Below are 25,713 nucleotides of genomic sequence, written 5' to 3'. Positions count from 1 at the left end.
CCCTAGTGGCGATGTTTACACATCGCACCAGATTATCATTTTAGGCTGAGTCCACCTAGAGGAAGCCCATGACCGGTTCAGATAATATAATCATCACCGGTGTTGGCCGTGAATGAGACTCGAACTCGGGTCGCTGGGTTCGTCGCGCAACATGCTAATCGCGACACTACCACTCCCCACAAACTCCTCACACGCTCACCCCACACCCTCACTCGTGCTCACTCTCTGACTCCCACTCTACAGATCAGGGCAAGGGCATACAAACTCCCCGCAGAAATACGCCCGAGTCAGCAATTAAACCCACGAATGTTTTGCTGTGGGGCACAAATGTTCCCACTGTGCCGCCCTGCCACCCTATTTAGCTTCACCTCCAGTTGTTGTTGACTGTTGGAGCAGACAGTCGTTTGTGACCACGCGAGATGGCATCTCGATTCTGGAAGATAGAAACTCGCTATCTGATACTCAACACGGTTTCCGGCCTGGTTTTTCTTCAAGATAGGCAGCATTTGAGGGCTTGTGCAAGACTCTACATATCGCCAATGGCATTGACAATTCTGCTGCGTGCGATGCAACAGCTGTTGACTTCGAGAAGGCATTTGAGGTGGCGCCTACCCCACGACTTGCTCAATATTTAAAATGGTTGAATGTGGGAATTTACACAAAAAGGGTGATTTTTTTGGAGCAAATTATATTATTGTTGAGCAACAGGGCTGAGGCAGGTCAGAGTGGTGACATCTGGAGTCCAGCCGGGCAATATTCATGCTCATCTCCATGGATGACCTGTCAGGTGCCTTAGCTTCTTACGTCGTCAGGTATGGACAAGCAACACCCGTGGCAGACGCAGCAAGAGGAGGCTTTCATTCAGCAATGGGTTGGCAAAGGACTGTGCATTTCTATTCAACATAATGACGTCAATATTTGGACATCTGTTACGTTATCTATTATAGTAATATGTTGTTACCCTTTTGTCTGGCACCAAAACTGACACCTTTATACAAGGGATCAAGTTTGCAATAACCACAACACAAGCAGTCAAAATGCAAACAAAAAGAGACAACTCTGATAATGATATGCACTGTCCTTGAAATAGAGCCTAGTCTCTTTTTGTTTGCATTTTGACTGTTTGTGTTGTGGTTATTGCAAACATGATTCCTTGTATAAGGGTGTCAGTTTTGGTGCCATACAAAAGGGTAAAAACCTATTACTATATCTTGCTACTGGCAAAGAAGGTCTCATAATGAAAACGTTATCTATTATCATGTTGAAAGTGCCAACATTTAAATCTCGTCTGCTCGAGTCAGATAAGCACATTCATTATCCGCGTGCAGCCACGAACATTACTCTCACGTGGCAGGGCGGGTGGCATCTTGACGCCCCCTACTCTGTGAACCAGGAGTCACTTGAACGTAGCTCTGCGATCCCCGCGTCCGCGTGCCGCTCTCCAACACGCACGCAGGGTCGCACTGCTCGGCGAGATTTCCGCATCGATTCGTCGCCTCTAGAAGATGTGTCGTGACGCCGATTGCGAAACTCGGAACAGCACTGGAGGTGTAGAATATTTCTAAAAAAGCAATTAACCAGCTCCTGCTGCCACGACCACCACTCTCATAGTGCGATAAACGAGCCCAGTAAAATCAGCAACTACTGGCCCATAAAACAAACCGGTTTTCAGTGTCACATGACAAGTCTGGGGAACTGGGGCGAGTCCCCATTCCCATTGTGGAATTATCATTCCGGAGAGCGATGGGCAGGGAGTGAAGGGTGCGGGATGGAGGGATGTATTCTAGGAGGGAGTGGGGGGGGGCATTGGTGTACGTAGCTGTGGAGTGTGCAGGCGGTGTAACTGCACCGGGCCCAAAGGGCAGAGGGGCCCAGGCGACGGTCTGTGAAGAGAGTTGGGGGAGTGTGTGGATTGGACAGAGGGGGGGGCGGGGGGGGGGGTGTGCAGAGGAGGGGGGGGGTAGGCTGGAGTAGGGGGGGGGTATTTCATTCCTTGCAACCACATTAGGCCACTGGGGGAAGGAATGGACGGTTTGAAGGAGTGATCAACGGATGGTTTGAACGAGGGAGGAAAGGAGGTATTTGAGAGATTGACAGAGGGATTGAAGGAGGAATTGGGGAGGAATTAAAAGGAGGGACTGAAGGATTGAAGGGGGAGGAACGGAGGGGCTGGTTGTAACTAGCCGTCATTACAGAGTTGTAGCCTCAGGGACATAGGGACCCAACCCCATTCCACATTCCTATTTACGCTCCTCCTCTTCCTACTGATCTCCAACTCTTCAAAGTCCGTTTGCGCTGCCGTGCTGTGCTCTCCCCCTCCCAGGTTCTCTACCGCTCTCTTCTCTCTCTCTCCCTCTCCCAGCTGCGCGTGTAAGAATCAGCAGCGCCTTTGCAATGCAGGCGAACTCAACACGCGGCTCGGTGCAAGATCCCGAGCCGCACCTGGGCCAGGACTGGGGGTCCCTCCGGGCGCAGTGCAAGAGAGAGAAAGCCCTCTTCTGTGACCCCCTCTTCCCCGCGGAGCCCAAAGCCCTGGGACCCCCGGCAGAGACCACCGCGGCTCCAGAAAAGGCGCCTCTCGAGTGGCTGCGGCCCCGGGTGAGTGGTAGAGGTCGGGGAGGATGGGTTTGATTCCAGACCCGGGCGGAGTCGGTGGATGAAGTTCGTGGTGGGGTGTGTGTGTGTGTGCTTCAAATGAGTTCGAATCCCGCACACGGGCCAACACCACCAGTGACGATTTTCTGAATTCGGTCTTGGGCCTCCCCCGAGGTCGACTCAGCCATAAATTAGTACCCTGGTGCGGTGTGTAAACATCGCCACTGGGGAGACAAAGGCGGCCGGTCGTGGTATTGGCCACCCACCCCCTTGCCCTTGTGTGCCGTGCCGGCCTTCATAGGTGCTCGCTAACATAACTTGCCACAACAGTCTGTTCCAGGCTATACGGGGGATCTCTGTCTTTGGTGTGAGTGATAGGTTTGGTGTCTTTCGTGGGTGTCTGATGTACGAGTGGGGGCGCGTGTGTGGTGTGTGTGACGCGTGCCATGCCGGCCTTCATAGGTGCTCGCTGACAGCACTTGCCCCTACAGTCTGTTGAAGTCTATACGGTGGGGGGGGGGTCTTTGTTTTGTGGTGTGTGCGTGTGGGGTGTGAGTGATTGCCTGTGAGTGGTGCGCGTTTCCTGTGACGGTACGAGGGTGTGACTGTGTGTGATGCCAGTGTGTGGTGTGAGAGGAGTGTGTGTGTGGGGGTGTGAGAGGGGTGTGTGTGGGGTGTGAGAGGTTTGTGTGTGGTGTGAGAGGTGTGTGTGTGTGTGTTGGGTGTGTGAGAAAGGGGTGTGTGTGTGGGGGGTGTGAGAGAGGGGTGTGTGTGGGGTGTGAGAGAGGGGTGTGTGGGGGGAGGGGGTGAGAGGGGTGTGTTTGTGTGTGGGGTGTGTGTGTGCGTGTGGTGTGAGAGGGGTGTGTGTGTGTGTGTGGGGTGCGGTGTGTGTGTGGGGGGGGGTGAGAGGGGTGTGTGCGTGTGGTGTGAGAGGGGTGTGTGTGTGTGGGGTGCGGTGTGTGTGTGTGGGGTTTGAGAGGGGTGTGTGTGGGGGGTGTGAGAGGGGTGTGTGTGTGTGGGGTGCGGTGTGTGTGTGAGGGGTGCGGTGTGTGTGTGTGGGGTTTGAGAGGGGTTTGTGTGGGGGGTGTGAGAGAGGTGTGTGTGTGTGTGGGGGGAGGTGAGAGGGGTGTGTGTGTGGGGTGTGTGTGGGGTGTGAGAGAGGTGTGTGTGGGGTGTGTGAGGGGTGTGTGAGGTGTGTATGTGGGGTGTGTGTGGGTGTGAGAAGGGTGTGTGGGGTGTGTGTGGGGTGTGAGAGAGGTGTGTGTGTGTGAGGGGGGGGGGTGTGAGAGGTGTGTGTGTGTGGGGGGGGGGGTGTGGTGCGAGAGCGGTGTGTGTGTGTGGGGTGTGTGTGTGGGGTGTGTGTGGGGTGTGTGTGTGTGGGGTGTGTGTGGGGTGTGTGTGTGTGGAGTGTGTGTGAGGTGTGTGTGTGGGGTGTGTGTGGGGTGAGAAGGGTGTGTGTGTGTGGGGTGTGTGTGTTGGTTGTGTGTGGGGTGTGTGTGGGGGTGTGACGGGACGTGGCACAGCGACGCGGACTGCGGCGACCCGAGTTCGATTACCGCTCACGGCTAACATCAGTGACGTATTACTGATCCGGTCCTCGGGGCTCCCCTAGGACGACTCAGCCTTAACCGAGGAGTTCCTGTTGCAGTGTGTACACGTCAGCACTGGGGAGACAAACCGCCCCCTCGTGCGCCGTGCCGACCTTAATAGGTGCTCGCGAACAGAATGTGCCCATGTCGCCTGCACGAGATGAACTGTGAATTTGACAGTAATGGGGCATTTGTGTTTCGTGCGTGAGGGTGTGGTGTGCACGTGGCGTGACAGTGGGTGGACGGGTGTGCGATGCGAGTTACATGGGGGTTCAAACGCGATGTAGTCGTGTGTGTGTGGGGGATGGTTTTGGCGAGACGTGATTGGTAAGTGGTGAATGGTGAGTGTTTGGTGAGGGAGTATGTTAGTGCAATATAGTCGAGTTCCATAACTGTCAACCCATACGGTTTGCCCCGTATTCTTGCACAGCGATATTGGGGTTTCAGGTCCACACGGCGAACAGCTGTTTCGATGCGGGCAAAGAAAACAAGTGTGTCTATTTGATTTTGACTGAAAACTTTCGTGACTGCAGGAATTCATATTCTTTAGTTCTTTCGGTAAAGTCACGTAGTTAGAAAAAAATAACAAAAATAAAGTGGATAAAAAAATAATAATAAAAAAACACTAATGTAGACTGTCGCCTGGTTCTTAATCGGAGTGAGTGTACTGGTTTTATTTTTATTCAGTTTATTATTCAAATTTTTTTCTATCTACGTGACTTTACCGAAAGAACCAAAGAATATGCGTCTATTTGTTTGTGTTTCTCCCTTGTGATGAGACTTTGTAGGATGAACGTCAAGATGTATAAGGGGCACGGGGTGACCAATACGGTCTGAATTGCTCTGTAATGCGGTAGGGCACTGATAAGGGGTTGCCAGCTATGGAGTCTTCAAAGCAGCAATGTTCTTTTAGCGCAGATTTCTGTTGCCTTAATTCCCGTACCATGTCATGTTGTGCTCGCGTCAGTTTGGTGACCTCTTGCAAATGTGACTCATCCTGGTCTCTTGCGTTCTCACGGCTGGTTAAACAAGAAAACAACCCCGAGTGACGGTGTTTAACGTCGTGAGCGGTGGGAGGCGAGTGTTGTGTTTGTTGTTGCTCTGTGGAGTTGCACTATTGTTTTTGTAATTAAATCCGTCTCGATTGAGTCATGCAGAGCAATTATCAGACACCTGAAGCATACGTGGCTGGGTGCGTGTGTGCATTGCAGAGTTGATTTAGGGTCACGTGTAGGTGTGCGGAGACACATGTGGTCTGTGTCTTCTTCGTATGAGGGATGTGCTTCCGAATTCCACGCACAAAAACACATAAAAAATACCAATCCCTATCCACACACGCGCGCGCATCTGCATTGAGTTTACGAAAATCGAAAACATCCCCGTAAACCCGTCCTGATATCCGGACCCCAACTACAATACTGGCCCCCTAATACTGCCCCCCTAATACCGACTGCAGACCCCCAATGCCGACGCTGAGTACTTACCATTCAATGAAGACCCCTGATACGGACAACCTCCACCCCACCCCTTCCAGCAATGCAGATCCGTTACCAAATCACGCGTTTAAGCCGAGCCGGAATTCTGCCGCTGTCACATCTGGATAGAATTCAGAGTAAAAAGCAGCGGTCAGAGTGATTGGTGAGCCAGCACTGACGGTTCTACTCCGGGTCAAAACAACCTCGATTATGGATCATATTGGCCGCGAGAGCCAACGTGTAATAAAACTTACTCCAGTCACTGGCTCAAGTGTTACCACTTGCGCCACGTTGTAGCATAGACCACATTCACTCACACCGCCCCACCCCAAGCCATCGCTCACGCCCTACGCTTACCCCACTCGCCCCGACTCTCTCTCTCTCTCTCCCCCGTAGGAAATTTGCCCAAAGCCGTTCTTCCTTCTGGACGGAGCTTCAACAACAGACATATGTCAGGGAGATCTGGGTGAGAGGAGCTCACCACCGCCGCTCACCACCGGCTCATCATGCACCTCTCACCACCTCTCATGTATCACGTACACTCACCACCTCACCATTACCCACCCATTCCTCATCACGACCTCCTCACCCAAACACCCAACCCCCCTCCCCCCATGTAACCCTCACCACCTCACCAACCTCCTCACCTTGAAGCACCCACCACTCTTCTCCCAGTAACCCTCACCTATCCTCCCCCAGTGACTCTAACATCTCCCTCACCCCGCACCTTCACCACTGCCCCAGTACCCTTCACCACCGTTATACACCCTCAGCCAAAACCCTCACTACCTCCCTGCCAGGTAATCCTCACCACCTACCCTCCTCTCTCACCTCACCCCTCACCTCACCTTTCACCCCTCACCTCACCACTTAACTTCCCCTGACCTACTCCCCGTCTCCCCGCATCCCTCTTCACCCCACCCCATTCCCTCACCCCCCCCGACCCCCACCCCGCCCCGTTCCCCCTACCCCTTCACCCCACCCCGTTTTCTCACCCCCCCACCGACCCCCACCCCGCCCCGTTCCCCCTACCCCTTCACCCCACCCCGTTCCCTCACCCCCCCATCGACCCCCACCCCGCCCCGTTCCCCCTACCCCTTCACCCCACCCCGTTCCCTCACTCCCCCCGGCCCCGTCTCCCCGTACCCCTCACCCACCTCACTCCCCCTCACCACCTCCACCCCAACCCTCCCCCCGCAGGGGACTGCTGGCTCCTGGCCGCCATGTCGTCCCTAACGCTGGAGCCCGCCCTCTTCGAGCAGGTCGTGCCCGCGGGACAGGACTTCGGCACGGACTACTGCGGCATCTTCCGCTTCAGGGTGAGCGGCTTCGACATCCCGGGCACCGGCACGCGGACGATTGGAGGACACAGCCCACGCCGCGTGAGGCCGTGGTAGTCTCGCCCCGGGCGGCGATCGGTGCAGAACTCTCGATGAACAAATCAATTGGCTTGGAAGCGACTTCCAAACTGGCGTTGCCGCCGGTTTACTTTGGGGGTTCGTTTACCGTTTAAGAGAGCGACAACAACATAGGCAGCGCGGCTTGTTGAAAGGGGAACTCATGTACAGCAACTCAATCACTGCTCTCTCTCTCTCTCACGTAACGTTCGCGATGCACATTCATTGCCACGTGCAATTCCAGCACGATCTCTGCTGCCAACACCAACACCTGCACTGAGTCCACGCGGTGCTCCCACCCTGGCCCTTCCCTCCAGCCAAGCTCGGCCCTCTCTCTCCCCCAACACACGATTACCGTCGCCGAGAAAGACCTCCTCGGATCTTCCGGTGACCCGAACGCCTAGAGGCCCACTGCGTGCCTTCTAAGCCAATCAGAGCCACACCGCGTGCATTCTAAGCCAATCAGAGCCGAGCACCGTGTCCCGCTCAGCACTGCCCCTATGGATCATTGAGTAAACCACCGGAGTCACTGCGCTCCTTCAACGAGGAGGAGGAACACCAAAAACGACACGAACTCTCCTCTCCTGAAGCCCTCCCGTCGTGGCCAGCAGACCTCGACGTTGCCGTTTAGCTCATGAACGTGTCCGTGCTATATGCAAGAATGAAACTGATTACCGACCGTTATCAATTTGATTACATGGGTGGGGAGGGTGGTGGCGTAGTGGTAATGCTTGTGCCTCATAGCAAGATAGACCTTGATTCGATTCCCGACTCGGACGCCTTTCTGCGTACCCCCCCCCCCCGTGCCTCCCGTGTCCCCCTGTGCCCCCCCCCCTCCCCCCAGTTCTGGCAGTATGGTCGCTGGCTGGAGGTGGTGGTGGATGATCGCCTCCCATCGCGGAGCAAGCGCCTCGTGTACACGCGCTCCAGCACACGCAACGAGTTCTGGAGCGCACTGCTGGAGAAGGCCTACGCCAAGTGGGTACTCGCACAGCTGGGTACTCACACACACACAGCTAGTTACACACACACACACACAGCTAGTTACACACACACACAGCTGGGTACTCACACACACAGCTAGTTACACACACACACAGCTAGTTACACACACACACAGCTGGGTACTCACACACACAGCTAGTTACACACACACAGCTAGTTACACACACACAGCTGGGTACTCACACACACAGCTAGTTACACACACACACAGCTAGTTACACACACACAGCTAGTTACACACACACACTAGTTACACACACACACAGCTAGTTACACACACTAGTTACACACACACAGCTAGTTACACACACACACAGCTAGTTACACACACACAGCTAGTTACACACACACACTAGTTACACACACACACAGCTAGTTACACACACTAGTTACACACACACAGCTAGTTACACACACCCACAGCTAGTGACACACACACACACAGCTAGTTACACACACACAGCTAGTTACACACACAGCTAGTTACACACACACACACACAGCTAGTTACACACACATACAGCTAGTGACACACACAGCTAGTTACACACACACACACAGCTAGTTACACACACAAACGGCTAGTTACACACACACACACAGCTAGTCACACACACACAGCTAGTTACACACACACAGCTAGTTACACACACACAGCTAGTTACACACACACACAGCTAGTTACACACACACACAGCTAGTGACACACACACAGCTAGTTACACACACAAACAGCTAGTTACACACACACACAGCTAGTCGCACCCACACACACACAGCTAGTTACACACACACACAGCTAGTTACACACACAGCTAGTTACACACACACACAGCTAGTCGCACCCACACACACACAGCTAGTTACACACACATACTGCTAGTTACACACACAGCTAGTTACACACACACAGCTAGTCACACACACACAGAGCTTACACACACACACACAGCTAGTTACACACACACACAGCTAGTTACACACACACACAGCTAGTTACACACACACAGCTAGTTACACACACACAGCTAGTCACACACACACACAGCTAGTCACACACACACACAGCTAGTTACACACACACACACAGCTAGTTACACACACACACACACAGCTAGTCACACACGCACAGCTAGTTACACACACACACAGCTAGTTACACACACACACACACAGCTAGTTACACACACACACAGCTAGTTACACTCACACACAGCTGGGTACTCACACAAACATAGCACCGTATGTGTATCACCATGTGTATGTGTAGAGAGGTTCCCATGGACGTACTCAGAGACGGAGGTAAGTTAAGGGCTTTCGCCAGGGTTTATTAAAGCTTAACAATAACACACAGGGTACACAACTCCCAGGGGCTAGGGGTCCTACTCTGAGTCCGGGTTCCTGCCGGCTAGCTCCGGTCTCTCTCTCTCGTGTCGGATCGTGGACTCTGCCGACTCCACCGACCGGAGAGAGAAGCACCTCTACGGCTACTACCGGCTTCTCCCCACCACTCGATCCCTCTCTCTACCCCTGGTTCCCTCTTCACCCTGCTTACTCTACCCGTTCCCACGGTGACCCCGCTTACGTCACGGGGTCCCCCTTAAGTACCCTAGGAGACGTGACGTCATCGCACTGAACGGCACACCTGATGTCACGTCCCCATTTTACTCCTCTACATATGTATCACCGTGTGTGTATGTATCACCGTGTGTGTGTGTATGTGCTATGCGCCAGGCTAAACGGCTCGTACGCTGGGCTCAAGGCCGGGAAGATTCTGGAAGCCATGGAGGACTTCACGGGCGGCGTGGGAGAGTCGTACCGCTCCGACCCCGCGACCCCCAAACTCTGGCTCTGCGTCACCTCTGCCCTGGCCGGCAATGCCCTGCTCGCCGGCTTTATAAAGGTGATACGTACTATCTTGATTTGAAGCTTTCGTGACTGCAGGAATCCATACTCTTTGGTTTTTTCGGTAAAGTCACGTAGGTATAAAATAAAATAAATTACGACGTAATTTATTTTAATGTGAGAAATTTGCATGTAACTGTAGGATCAGAGAGCGGCATCGTCGACGAGGGCACGGAAGTGGCTATGTTCATGTGAGAGATTAGCATGTTAATGTAAGATCTTAGAGTGGCCTCCACGAGGCAAGAGAGTGCAATCCAAAGGCATGAGAGTGCAATGCAAAGGACATGTGAGCATGAGAGATCTAAGAGAGAGGCATAGAGAGAGAGAGACACAGAGAGTCGGAAATAACAGGTGACATGGGCAGGTAGGATGAAAACATCACAGTCAGTTAAGACTTTACCTGGTTAATAACGTTCTTCCAATGATTGCTCAGTTTGTACCCATCTTCTCGATTGAAGATGTGTCTGTGTTTATATATCTGGATGGCTTCATGAGCAAATCTCTGAAGGTAGCCGGTAGGTTTGCAGAGTACCTCCGTCTTAGAAAAATTTATTTCGTGTGAGCCCACAGCGTTAAAACAATGATCAGCAACGCAGAGGTATTGGTCCTACCTTGTTTCAGATCTGCCTTGTGTTCACGAACGTGGTCCGAGACATGTCGTTTCGTTTCCTCAATGTAACTGCTACCGAAGGTACAACTCAGTTTGTAGACTCCAGGATATTGCATGTCAGGAATGACCTCCTTCACAGATGGGATTAGATCACGGATTTTGTGTACTGTATTGAATCGGACCTGGATCTTGTGTTTGTTTAATATTCCTTTGCCTGATGACGACCGCTTGTGTTGTGATCAAAACGTCGTGATTTGTTTAATTTAATTTAATTTCTAACGACGTGACTTCATCGAAAGATCCAAAGAGTATGGATTCCTGCAGTCACGAAAGCTTCAAATCAAAATCGTCACTGGTGTTGGCCGTGAGCGGGAATCGAACTTGGGTCGCCGGGTTCGTAGCGCAGTGCGCTAACCACTACGTCACCGATCCCCACACACACACACGTGACACACGCATGTGTCGTGTTTCCATGAAGGTGGCGAGTCCCGCGGAGGTGGGTCGCGTGAACGAAAGCGGGCTCGTGCTGGGACACGCGTACTCCATACTCGCCATGGACACGGTACGGAGACACGGGGACCACGGGGACACTGGGGCATGGGGACTTGGGGGGACATCAACACGGGGCACGGAGATACGTGGACATGCGTAATCCATACTCGCAATGGACACGGGACGAAGACACGGGGACCACGGGGACACTGGGGCATAGGGACACAGGGACATGGAGATACGGGGACATATGTAATCCATACCCGCCATGGACACGGTACGGAGACGCAGAGAAACAGGGACAATGGGGACACGGGGACACGGAACACACGTACTCCATACTCGCCACAAACACGATGCATAGACACAGAGACACGGTACATGGAGACGCCGAGCCACTCCGTGGTGTGTGAACAAGACGCTCCCCCACCTCCCCGCCACCCCCAGGTCTCAACTCGGGGGGGATCCGTGCGCCTGGTTCGCCTGCGAAACCCGTGGGGTCGCCAGGAGTACACGGGGGCCTGGAGCGACAAGTAGTGATCCCCCTCCATCCCACCCTCCCTCCCTCTCGTCATCTGTCCATCTTTTCATCTCCCCTCTACTTCCCCCCAATGTCCACTATCCATCTTGGATTTAACAAAACTGGAGTGTGCGAGGAGCTCACAGATCCAGACACAGTACCATCAGGCAGACGAAGCTGCGTTGGCTGGGTTATGTAGTCCGCATGCCCAGCCACTGCATGCCCAAGCAGATTTCTGTTTGACCGGATAGAGAGGGCCAACCTGGCGTGGTACGGGCTAGAGAAGAGATGGACTGATATGGTACGGGGGGTTGGGGAGTGGACTTGTTGATGACTGGTACCAGCGGTGTCAAGATCGGCCTCTGTGGAGGAGGTTCATGAAGGATGCTACTGTGCAGTTGGAGGCAGTCGCCCTCTGTTAGAGAAGCGATGCTCACAACAACCAGCAGAGAGAGCAATGGGTGGCTAAAACGCAGAAAGTTTGCACAGTAGGGAGGTTCTGTTATCTCAGTCAGTTAACCCATGGCACCTGGGTCTGTTCCGGGACCTCCTGCCAGCGACCCTTCAACACTTCACGTGGCCTCAAAGTGCACCGAGCATGGCACACGCGTCGTGATGACGTCACCACCACTTAGTGCCGAACGGCGGCAGTCGTTGTGTGTGGATGCGTGGGTGTGTACCGGCGTGGTGTGTGTGGCGTGCACCACCAGGGCCACTGAGTGGGATTCGGTGGAGCCACAGGAGCAACAGCGACTCAAGCTCAAGAAGTCAGAGGACGGAGAATTCTGGTGAAATCATCAACACCGGCATCATCATCATCACTCACACACTCAATAACTCCCTCGCCCACCACTCATTCACTTACCCACCGACTCCCTTACGTATTCACCCATTCACTCACCCCCCACCCACCCAGCTACCAATTTGTTCACCCACCCACCGAGCCACCCACTTACTGTCGTGTCGATGGCGCCGTCGTCCGGCCAGGATGTCAGTGGAGGAATTCACGAGATTCTTCAGCACCATCGAGATCTGCAGCTTCAACCCCGAGGAGACGGAGGGGACCGACTCGGCCGAGGCGGCCCCGGGGACCCCAGCTCCACCCTCGTGGGCCCTCACCACTCACGACGGACGCTGGATCCCCGGCTGTTCCGCTGGCGGCTGCAGGAAATACAAAGGTGACTCCTGGGAATTATCCGGGAATGTTTAGTAAATCTTACAATGCATAGACGTAGCACCCTCCCTGATAATTGTATGATGATGATAATGATAATCTTAATAATCTGTGCACTCCAATGGCGCTTGCTTAGATACATGAGCAACTCAAAACCACCTGACGTCACATCTCATCCACACCTGGCCTGCAAGTGGGCATCAGTCTGCCAGTAGCGCGCTCATGATTGCTTCCGTGTGCAGTCCCAAATTGAGTTAAGAATGGTGCAAATGCCAAATTAACGTCATGTTAATTTATATTTATAAAAGGGAAATTTGTGAATATGTGTGTCTGTTCGAAATGTTTAGCATACTTCCCGACATGTAACAAACTTGAAATTTGGCATGTGGGTAGCTTCCAGACTGTACACAATGCAAAAAGTATAAACATTTACTTTTGTATTTGGGGGGGGGGGGGGCGCAATAATGGATATATTTTGCACGGCAAGTTAGCGGTGACGTCACGTCTGTGATGTCACCCGAATGCGACAGCGTCACACAGTGTGCCTGCTGACGTCACGCATCCCCCCCCCACCCTCCGCGTAGGCCGTCTATTAATCCAAGACAAGAATCCAAGTCTCAGGCGAAGCCGGGTAGTAAAGATAGTTAGAAATAATTCGCGAATCTATTTACCCAGGATTTATTTCGGCCGGGGTTTGTGTAGGTTGATGGCCCAGACAATATCCCCGCGCACTGCATGCCACATCCAGAATACCTCGCTCTCTCGCTATGTGCTGTGGCTACCACGAGCCAAGGTGCCACGTGCTCTCATCTACCAGAAACCTGGAAGACTGCTCGGCGAGAGATGAAGCGCTGGAATTACCCGCGTGGCTTGTGAGTGACGAGGGAATGATCGCAGAATGAGTCGGAAGTCGTTTGGCCCTGGAATCGGATGAGGCAGCAATGACAAAAAGCTCTCCCAGGACACGCCCTCATCTCTCGAGATCTCAGAAGCTAAGCAGGCTGTTGAGCCTGGATAGTGCTTTGAAGGGCGTCCGCCCACGGACGTTGTGGGCAGCAGAGGGAATTGCAAGAAACTCTACTGCTGTACTGTGCTTCTATGCCCCCACGTCTATGCTCGCCGCATTTACCAACCCGTGCTGACCAGCGTCGTGGTGAAGTATGGTCAAATAACCGCCCCCCCCCTCCCTCGACCTGCAATGTGCTGGAGGCTGTCATCCAGCAGTGGATTTCCAAATCCACATGTACAGGATAGTTCTGGGATATTTCAGGACTATTGACATTCCACCTGCACCCCCTCGCCCCCCCCCCCCCCCTCCACCGCCCCCCACCCCTCTCGCGACCCCACAGTCTCGTTCTGGACCAACCCCCAGTTCCGCCTGAGTCTACGTGCTGGGGACGACGAGGGGGGGTCCCGAGGAGGAGGGCCAGGGGCGGCCCACCGGGGAGGAGCGGTCACCCACTGTACGGTGGTGCTGGCCCTCATGCAGAAGAACCGCAGGGGGGGGGCGCCGGCATCCAACGGGAAGGGGACCCCCGACTTCCTCTACATCGGATTCGCCGTCTACCCGGTGAGTCACCTCGCCCTGGGGTCACGATGGCCTCGTGAAGGTCACGGTGACCGCGTCGGAGACGGCGAGGCGGTGTGCAGCGCGGTGGTGACGCTCGTGCCTTGCGGCAAGAAGGGCCTGGGTTCGATCCCCGATTAGGGCGTCTGTCTGCGTGGCGTTTTGTATGTCTCCCCATTGTTCTGCATGGGTTTCCATTAATTGTAAACTGGGCTTGGCCAAAACATCCCAATGCTGAAAAATGTACCTGCAGATCACTCAATTGTTATCACAATGACAAAGATCCCCCGTATATCTTTCACAGACTTTTGAGGCAAGTGCTGTTAGCGGGCACCTATGCAGGCCGGCATGGCACACGAGGATGGCCAGCACCACGCTCGGCTGCCTTTGTCTCCCAGTGATCACACACACACACAGCAGCAGCATCGCCCCCCTACTGTAAAACTTGGCAGGACCCTCCTGAACAAGGAGTCTTGAGACTCAGTGAGGCTTTCTTGGTTAAGCAAGCGGAATACTGTAGCAGTGCTAATCATTATAATAAATGAATGATTTACTTTTACCCGATGCGGCAGAATGAGTAGGGTACAATATGAGGGGCATGTGGATGCTGTGAGGAGTCCCTGGTTTTAATTGAAGTGTTGTCTGTGTCTGTGTCTGCACAGGTGCCAGAAAAGGTGTGTACAGTGCAGGGTGCAGTGAGTACTGGGGCCAGTCATCACCACCACCATCACCATCAGCATCGTCAAAACATGCAGCATCATCAATCTATATCACCATCAATCGAATTAGAACATCAATAGTTGATTTGCACATCAGTTTCACATACATTCAAAATTCAATACAAACCACAATAGCGCGATCGTGGCCATGCAACCCAAACTATGCACCATACACATTAAACCCATACAGACATACGAAGATGCATACAGATGCATAGATATACATAGAGATGCATAGAGACATATCGAGAAACAGACAAATAAAACACAGAGGTACAGTGACACATAGAGACACACGGAGACTCATGGAGACCCACAGAGATGCATTGATAACAAAGCACATTCGTGTGATTGTGGCCTTGCAACCCAAACTATGGACCACACGGTAACCCACTGCAGTCTGTCCTCCTTTGATGTAGGAGGAACAGCAAAACGAGACCATCTCCAGCTCCTCAAGCCCTCTCGTCTTGGCCACAGACATTGGCATTTTGCCCATGAACGTATTGCCATCATGCGAAATAATCGAATTGTCATCATCGACACACACACACACACAATCATCACTGCTTGCAGCAGCATCATGATGATCATCAAGGGGCTCTCCCTGTCCCATCTCTGGGTCAGTGGCCACGAGCAGAGGGTGATTGCTGGCGTTGGGGCGGGGGGGGGCGTGCCCACGTGACCCCTGCCCCCCCTTGTGTGTAGCTCCGCAAGCAGAAGGACCCCCTCCCGTCCTCGTTCTTCGTGACGACGCGGCCAGTCGAGGAGACGCCGGGATTCTCCAACGCCCGCGAGGTCGGAGGTCACGGGGGTCACGGGGGACACGCGGGAGACGCGGGGACATACGGGACATGGGAACACGGGGGACACGTGGGACATGGGGGACACGCGGGGACACACGGGGAACACGGGGGACATTCGACACAGGGGCAAGGGGGACGCGGGACAAGAGGGGGGGGGGGGGCATTGGGGACGTGGAACACAGGGAGACAGGTGACACGGGGGGCACGGGAGACGTGGGGACAGGGGCACATGGGAACACGTGGTGCCACTAGGACACGGGGACATGGGGACGCAGGACACACGAGGGATACGAGGACACGGGGGACACAGGGCACAGAAGAACACCCAAACCGCTGGGACCACTCCCCCCCCCCCTCTTGTGTCGCAGGTGAGTGTGCGCGCCCGCCTGCCCCTGGGCGACTACGTGGTCGTCCCCTCCACCTACGAGCCCGACGTGGAGGGCGACTTCTTCGTGCGCGTCTATGCCAAGCAGGAGAACCGCTCCCGGTACGAAGGCAAAGCTCCCCCGCGCGCGCACAGCCTCTCGCAGCTGGACAGCCGGTCGGGGCGAGCGCTGTGAGCGCTGTGAGCGTGTAGCACCCACGGAAGCCGGCATGGCACACGAGGGGGTGGGTGGGTGGGTGGCCGGAACCACGCCCGCGCCACCTGTGCCACCCCACCAGTGCTGATGTTTACACATCGCACCAGGTACTTACTCACTTAAGGCCGAGTCGACCTAGGGGAGGCCCAGGGCTAGTTCAGATATTCGTTGCTGATTGTGAGCGCAATGCGCTGACCGCTGCGACACCGCTCCCCGTACCCTCACCACCTCCTCACCACCACCACTTCGCTCTCACCCCCCCCCCCCCCCCCTCAGGAAAGCGGAGCCCCTGAAGTGCGAGTTTAACGGGAGTGTGAGTGTTGACGGACCACCACCACCACTACACCACAACCATGGTCACCACCACCACCACTACTCCACCACCACTTCACCACAACCACCACTACACCACAACCATAGTCACCACTACACCACAACCATAGTCACAACTACACCACCACCACTACACCACAACCATAGTCACCACCACCACTACACCATAACCATAGTCACCACCACCACTACACCACAACCATAGTCACCACCACCACCACTACACCACAAACATTGTCACCACCACTACACCACAACCATAGTCACCACCACCACTACACCACAACCATTGTCACCATCACGACTAAACCACAACCATAGTCAACACTACAGCCACTGCTATCATAATTACAACCAACAACCATCACAACAACCACCACTAAACCACAACAATCACAGCCACCACCACTAAATCACAACCATAGTCAATACCACAACATCCACCACCACCACACCACAACCATAGTCACCATCACAGCCACCGCTATCATAACCACAACCAACAGCCACCACCACAAGAAACCACCACTAAACTACAACAATCACAGCCACCACCACCACCACAAAACCACAACCATAGTCACCACCACAACAACCACCGCCAGTCACGGCCATCACCACAACAGAAACCAACAACAACCACGACCACAAATCGTTGCAGACATTTGGCTACTCTTGTTTATCTGATATCGTTTATGTTTATGTTGTTGTTGTTTATGTTGTTGTTGTTTATGTTGTTGTTTAGATTGTGTTCGCCGCTCCTGCCCCCACTGAACCCGAGCTGGATGACGCCGAGTTTCAGAAGTTGGCGGGCAGAGTAACAACAACCCCAACCATCACTACCAAACAACCACACAACCACCACATCACCAGACAACCACCACACCACAGCCACTGCCAAACAACCACACAACCACCACATCACCAGACAACCACCACACCACAGCCACTGCCAAACAACCACACAACCACCACATCACCAGACAACCACCACACCACAGCCACTGCCAAACAACCACACAACCACCACATCACCAGACAACCACCACACCACAGCCACTGCCAAACAACCACACAACCACCACATCACCAGACAACCACCACACCACAGCCACTGCCAAACAACCACACAACCACCACATCACCAGACAACCACCACACCACAGCCACTGCCAAACAACCACACAACCACCACATCACCAGACAACCACCACACCACAGCCACTGCCAAACAACCACACAACCACCACATCACCAGACAACCACCACACCACAGCCACTGCCAAACAACCACACATCAACACAACCACAACAACTTCCACACTGTAAGAGCCGTAACATTAAGACGTAAATACACGAAGCAGCTAATGGTAGGTGTAGTGGTGATGATGGTGGTGGTAGTGGGGGTAGTGGTGGAGTTTCTACTGGTGATGTTGATAGTATTGGTGGTTATCTATGGTGGTGGTGCAGGAGATGGTGGTGGTGATAATGTTGGACATGGTGATAGTGGTGATGGTGCTCGTGGTGATAGTCTTGGTGATGGTTGTGGTGGTGATTGTGGTGATTGTGGAGGTGGTGGTTGTCTTGGAGGAGGAGGTGGTGGTGGCTTTCTGTAGCTACGGGGGTGATGTTGTGGTGGATGTTTCTATGGCCGTAGTGTCTGTGGTTGGTGTTGTTGATGTTGTTGTTGCTGCCCCTGGGTCCATCCCTTCCCCCCACAGGATGGACGAATCTCCCTGTCTGAGTTCACGCGTCTCGTCAACTCAAGTAAGTGGGGGGCACAGCGGTAGTGGGGGGAGGGGATGACGGCACACAGGGGGGCACGTGGTGCATGGGGCATCGCATGGAACAAATTAGGAGTATTGGGAGCATGGCATGCAAAAGGCACGAGTTGTGGGGGTACATGGGGCATAGCGGGCTTTTGTACTGGGGGGGCTATGGGAATGTGAGCGGCACGGGGCGTGGGGAGCATGGGGGGCACGGGGTGTAGGAGGCACAGGGAATAGGGGGTGGGTGGGCGCAGGGATATCAGAGGCATCATCAGCGGCAGATGGACACGGCTTGTGGGGGGGCACGGGGACACGGGGGTCACAGGGGAGGACACGGAGCGGTCGAATGTGGACCTGAGTTATTGGGCCCCCCTGCCCCCCCCCCCTCCACTGCAGGGTTACCTGCTCGGAGCGCCCTCTCCATGGACGCGTGTCGCAGCCTGGTCTCCTTCCAGCGCGGCGTATCCTCACTGCCCCGACCCCCACACCCCCCTCCCCCCCCCCAAACTGTCGAGATTCGAATGTGGCAATGTTGCTTATAATGATGAATGTTATTAACATTATTGCTTAAACTCGTGTAATGGAGATCACAGCAGCGCGGTCAAGAGAGCAATGCAGTAATATCCATTGTTGTGCTGTACTTCTGTGCTCCCACTTCGGTGCTCCCGACCTTCGCCAACCTGCACTCACCAGAGTGGCGAGGCAGGGTTTGACGACACCCACGAATCGCGCGGCGTGGTGCGTGGGGATGCCCTCATCCAGCAGTGGATTGACAGAGGCCTGGACACGGGTGGCAGGCTGGCCGCGCCTCACAGTCAGAAGGGCCTGGGTTGAACTCTCGACTCTGGCACCGGTCTGATAGACTTTGTATGGCCTCCCTCTGTTCTACATGGGTTTCCTTTGAGTTCTGTGGTTTTCTTCCATAGCTAATAAAACGCACACACACACAACGTAACTGATATTGGCCCAACATCCCCAATGCTGAAACATTATTAGCAAATGACTCAATTTTGGATCTTAAAAGGCAAAGATACCCCGTATGGCCTTAACAGACTGTTGGGGCAAGTGCCGTTAGCGAGGATCACACACAGCAGCAGCAGCAGCAACAGCATCGCCTCCTACTGCAAAAAGAGCTTGGCAGGACCCTCACGAAGGAGAGTCTTGAGACTCGGTGAGGCGTTGCTGAGGAGGAAAAAAATAATAAGAGGAAATGATTGGGACGTATGGTCAATGACGATTTGAGTCCAGGCTTGGATTGGTGCGGGCTGAGGGGTACGGAGAGGCACCCTCAGAAAGCCCGCCGTGCGCGCGACGGGGCAACACGCGCAGTTCCGCACAGATGGCTGTCACGGACCCACTTGCTGTACTGCCATCTGCTGGCTAAACGTGCAGACCCAGTGGGGTTGGGAGTGTCGCAGCTCACGGCGGCATCTCTGCGTAATCCACCAACCCTGCAATCCAGGATTGGGGAGTTCAACTCAAGACTTTAATTCTGTGGATATGTAGCTGCGGGGCGAGGGGGGGGGGGGTCGTGGCAGGGGTTGTGAATGCGGGGTCAAGGTGAAGGTCACGGGTCGATGTCGCGGTCAGTTATGTCCAGTTTTCACTTTGACAATTACGATCAACCTCTCACCACCACCAAACTCACCACCCCACCACTCACCATACACATACAACCACCATGCACTACACACACAACCACGAACGCAATCACCACACACTACCGCCACTCACCATACACACACAAAACCGTGAACACAACCACACTGCCGCTCACCACCGCTCACCACCACAGAAGAAGAAGTCTCTGAGGAAGCTGAATCTGGAGGAAACTCACCAGTCCATGGTCGTCGTGAAGAAATTACAGGTACCGCTCACCACTCACCATTCGCTGCTCACCGCTCCCCACTTCCCACTCACCATCCACCAATCACTGCTCGCCGCTAACCACTGTGCCACCGCTCCACTCCAAATAATATCTTGATATGTACGTTATATTTGACACATATATGAAGGCAACACTCACTACCTCCTCACCACTTCCTTCTCACCACTTATGGTTCACCGCTCACCACTCCCTCCTCACCCCCCACCGCCCCCTCCCCCCCCCCCAGGCTGTATTCCTGGAGTTTGACCGCGATGGTTCGGGCGGCATGAGCACCTTTGAGCTGGGGCAGGCGCTCGCCCAGTGTGGTACATTGCACGATACACCACGATGCACCACACCGCGATACACCACGATACACCACACCACAATACACCACACCACGATACACCACGATACACCACGATACACCACACCACGATACACCACGATACACCACGATACACCGCACCACGATACACCACGATACACCACGATACACCACACCACGATACACCACGATACACCACACCACGATACACCACGATACACCACGATACACCACACCACGATACACCACACCACGATACACCACGATACACCACGATACACCACACCACGATACACCACGATACACCACGATACACCGCACCACGATACACCACGATACACCACACCACGATACACCACACCACGATACACCACGATACACCGCACCACGATACACCACGATACACCGCACCACGATACACCACGATACACCACACCACGATACACCACACCACGATACACCACGATACACCGCACCACGATACACCACGATACACCGCACCACGATACACCACGATACACCGCACCACGATACACCACACCACGATACACCACACCACGATACACCACGATACACCGCACCACGATACACCACGATACACCGCACCACGATACACCACACCACGATACACCACACCACGATACACCACGATACACCGCACCACGATACACCACGATACACCGCACCACGATACACCACACCACGATACACCACGATACACCACACCACGATGCACCACGATACACCACACCACGATACACCACGATACACCACACCACGATACACCACGATACACCACACCACGATACACCACGATACACCGCACCACGATACACCACGATACACCGTACCACGATACACCACGATACACCACACCACGATACACCACGATACACCACACCACGATGCACCACGATACACCACACCACGATACACCACGATACACCGCACCACGATACACCACGATACACCGCACCACGATACACCACGATACACCACACCACGATACACCACGATACACCACACCACGATACACCACGATACACCGCACCACGATACACCACGATACACCACACCACGATACACCACGATACACCACACCACGATGCACCACGATACACCGCACCACGATACACCACGATACACCGCACCACGATACACCACGATACACCACACCACGATACACCACGATACACCACACCACGATACACCACGATACACCACACCACGATACACCACGATACACCGCACCACGATACACCACGATACACCGCACCACGATACACCACGATACACCACACCACGATACACCACGATACACCACACCACGATGCACCACGATACACCACACCACGATACACCACGATACACCGCACCACGATACACCACGATACACCGCACCACGATACACCACGATACACCACACCACGATACACCACACCACGATACACCACGATACACCGCACCACGATACACCACGATACACCACACCACGATACACCGCACCACGATACACCACGATACACCGCACCACGATACACCACGATACACCACACCACGATACACCACGATACACCACACCACGATACACCACGATACACCGCACCACGATACACCACGATACACCGCACCACGATACACCACGATACACCGCACCACGATACACCACGATACACCGCACCACGATACACCACACCACGATACACCACACCACGATACACCACGATACACCACACCACGATACACCACGATACACCGCACCACGATACACCACGATACACCACACCACGATACACCACGATACACCACACCACGATACACCACGATACACCGCACCACGATACACCACGATACACCACACCACGATACACCACGATACACCGCACCACGATACACCACGATACACCGCACCACGATGCACCACACCACGATACACCACACCACGATACACCATGATACACCGCACCACGATACACCACGATACACCGCACCACGATACACCACGATACACCACATCACGATACACCACACCACGATACACCACACCACGATACACCACGATACACCACGATACACCACGATACCCCACACCACGATACCCCACACCACGATACACCACGACACCCCACACCACGATACACCACACCACGATACACCACGATACACCACGATACCCCACACCACGATACACCACGCTACACTGCACCACCTAAGAGCAGACGACGGCGGTGGTGGTGGTGGTGATGAGACCGTTAGAGAAGACATTGGATCTCGGGTGCCGACTATACAACAGCTGTGGGACCTGGCAGAAGGAAGGAAGCGATCGTGGCATGGGCGGCGATAACCCAGAAGTAGATTGGGACATTTCCTAGGGGTGGGTGGGTGGGGGGGTGCAGCCCTTAAATGTGAAGCTTCTTCAATGGGGCCTGTACTAATACAAAAAAAAAATTCCATTATCTGGCAAATATAAAAAAAAAATAGCAACTTTGGGGGTGGGGGGTGGGGGGGGGGCGGGGGGATCGTAGGTCGCGTGCTGACCTTGAGCCGTGTGTGGCGTGACCCCGCAGGTGTGAAGCTGCGCATGGCCGTGTACGAGCGCGCGTGGACGCGCTTCGCGAGCGCCGACTCCAGCCTGAGCCTGAGCGCCTTCGTCAGCTGCGCGTGTCGCCTGCAGAACCTCTTCAGTGAGGCCCCCATCGCCGTCCCGGCAAATCGTCGATCATCACCACCATCGTCAACATCGCCATCATGGTTATCTGATCATCACGATAGGCAGCATCAACACCACCATCATGATTATCATCGTCGACATCGTCGTCACAATAGCCAACATCACCGTTATGGTTATCATCATCGAGGAGCAAAAGCCATCATGCAAACTCCGGTCATCCGCGCAGTGGCTTTTGACTAACCGTCGAACAAAGACGGTCACCGTATCGCGCGCTTTCAGATGCGCTTCTTCGGCCGTCTAGAACGCTCTTCCGTCCAATCATAGGAAGCCACTGGAGCTGTGCACTTTCAAATCTACATTGAAATCACATTACTTTAGAACAGTGTTTTTGTATTTAGTTTATTGTCCTTCCCCCACACTGCCGATGAGCACAGTTGGCTACGTACGATGCGAAAGAAGTTCAGCATACGTCCATCATCACGATGGCCAGCATCAACATCACCATTAGCATTATCATAATCAACATCATCATCATGACCATCATCAACAACATCATGGTTATAATCATCAATATCATAATTATTAACATCGTCATGATCATCATTACTATTAGTATGCGTCAACACTCATTAATTGGCTGCATTTTTTAAATAGAGGACCGCAGAACTTGGGGAATTGTTGGCAGTGCCAGCTCGATGCCTGGTTGCTGCTTTAACCGCTCGTCTGTGCTTCCACAGCAATCGTGGGATTCAATTTGCGTGAGCGACGACGATGAGATGCATACAACTAATCGTTTATTGTCATCAACATCATCGTTCTCATCGCCACCATCGACAGCACAATGACCAAGGCCATCGTCAAAAACCCACCATCACCGTTGACCTTCATAACCATGGACGCTCATCAACCGTCAACCATCAGCGACCGTAACGAAATGAAAACATCAATCCATCATCGGTGTCGGGTCACATAACTTGTGCCCCCCCTCCCCCCTCCCGCCCAGGTGTTTACGAGGTGGAGAAGGAGAGAACGGGGGATGCACTTCCCGAGTTTGACGAGGTGAGGCCAAGGAGATAGTCTCCTCCTGCCATCATCGCTCCACCCTCACGTCACCCCTTCCACATTCCACTCCGCCCATCGCTCTGCACACTTCATCACTTCATCCACACGTCACCGCTGCATACATCACTCCGTTCACCTATGCACCATCCATCCACCCATTCCTCCATCACTCCTTCCACCCATTCATCTGCACGTCAACCCACATACCATCCATCAACGCTCGTCCTTCAACTCGCATCATCTTGTTCCTGCTCCCACACCCCCTTATGCCCCCCTCACATCCTTCCGCCCCCCCCCCCCCCAATTTTATCCCGACTATCCCTTCTCCCCATCCTCTCATGTCTCTGCTCCTCACATTTCTCCCCTTGTATCCCCCCCCCCCCCACGTCCTCACCTGGTGACGCAGTGGGTGACTGCGTACATCGGGCTGTGATGAACCCGGGTGACCCTGGTTGACCTCTGGTGACCTCGGATGACTTCAGCTCACTTCTACTTGGCTCTGGGATGGCTCATGGAGAAGTGGTGATGGTGTGATGACGATGATGATGCTGGTGATGATTGTTAACATGCCATGTATTTACCCGGGCCAACCTTTTTATCAGAAGGGTCCTGCTACATTGGGATGTTTGGCCGTGAATTCCATAGTTAATGAGAGCATGGCTGCATGTGGGAGAAAAGCGGTGAGGAAACCCACCCTCACCTACAGCACCTGGCAAGCCCTGGTGCTGGTCAACCCATCCAGGCTCATCCTGCTGAGCTTCATGATGACGGTATTTGATGGCAATGGTGATGGTAATGGTACACAGTGAAGACGATGGTGATGGTATTAACAGTATTTTGTTACAATGGCAGTAATGGTGTTGGTGGTAATGGTGCAAACATTAGCAGTGAGGTTAGTTCTAATCAATGCATTGATGGTTTGTGGTGATGGTGTTGACGATAATACAGGGATGGTGATGTTGGTGGTCGTCATGACGGCTGTGATGATATTATAGTATTTGATGATGATGTTGGTGGTAATTATCATTGTGGTGGTGATGGTAGCGGTAATGATATTTCGGTAATTGTGATAAGGATGGTGACGTCGATGATGATGTGTACAGGTTGGGTGTTAGTCCCCTCTCTCTCTCCAAATAAACAACACATCGTTTTCACCTCCTAAAACCCGAGTCTGTGGTCGAACTTCGTTTTCACCCAGTAGAGGGCGTCACGCGCACGCAGTTTGCATGGCAATTCCACTTCATCTAACAT

At 53.7% G+C, this 25,713-nt stretch overlaps 1 protein-coding gene across 7 annotated transcripts; it reads left to right on the top strand.

The window, feature by feature from the left end:
• The first annotated feature begins 558 nt into the window (after window positions 1–558).
• On the top strand, window positions 559–25,626 carry LOC144723575 (calpain-8-like). 7 transcript variants are annotated; one of them, XM_078602426.1, is made up of 23 exons: window positions 559–812; window positions 2,363–2,598; window positions 6,056–6,125; window positions 6,860–6,978; window positions 7,901–8,034; window positions 9,796–9,964; window positions 11,055–11,138; window positions 11,516–11,601; window positions 12,299–12,376; window positions 12,576–12,766; window positions 14,112–14,332; window positions 14,992–15,024; window positions 15,754–15,843; window positions 16,220–16,338; window positions 16,709–16,745; window positions 17,511–17,582; window positions 18,487–18,532; window positions 18,931–18,995; window positions 20,330–20,401; window positions 20,649–20,727; window positions 23,297–23,413; window positions 24,404–24,459; window positions 24,869–25,626. In XM_078602426.1, exons 2-23 carry the CDS (start codon window positions 2,395–2,397, stop codon window positions 24,893–24,895), a joined length of 2,169 nt encoding a protein of 722 aa, XP_078458552.1. In that variant the 5' UTR covers window positions 559–812; window positions 2,363–2,394; the 3' UTR covers window positions 24,896–25,626. The 7 variants fall into 7 exon arrangements, 6 of the variants coding, with proteins under 6 accessions (XP_078458552.1, XP_078458550.1, XP_078458553.1 ...); XM_078602424.1 differs by having other exon boundaries at window positions 2,324–2,598; XM_078602427.1 differs by lacking the exon at window positions 559–812 and adding an exon at window positions 1,989–2,078.
• Window positions 25,627–25,713: the final 87 nt, after the last annotated feature.

Source organism: Lampetra planeri, chromosome 18, assembly GCF_965212315.1.
Source record: "Lampetra planeri chromosome 18, kcLamPlan1.2.h2, whole genome shotgun sequence".
NCBI classification, from domain to species: Eukaryota; Metazoa; Chordata; class Hyperoartia; order Petromyzontiformes; family Petromyzontidae; genus Lampetra; species Lampetra planeri.
The sequence above is the reverse complement of the archived record's forward strand: the minus strand, read 5'-3'. Positions and strand labels throughout refer to the sequence as shown.

Excerpts from the sequence above, each read along its gene's own strand:
- LOC144723575 (XM_078602426.1), top strand. The coding sequence starts at position 2,395 with ATGCAGGCGAACTCAACACGCGGCTCGGTGCAAGATCCCGAGCCGCAC. Across the intron at positions 9,965-11,054 it reads TGCTCGCCGGCTTTATAAAG|GTGGCGAGTCCCGCGGAGGT; the intron begins GTGATACGTACT and ends GTTTCCATGAAG. Across the intron at positions 23,414-24,403 it reads TCGCCTGCAGAACCTCTTCA|GTGTTTACGAGGTGGAGAAG; the intron begins GTGAGGCCCCCA and ends CCTCCCGCCCAG.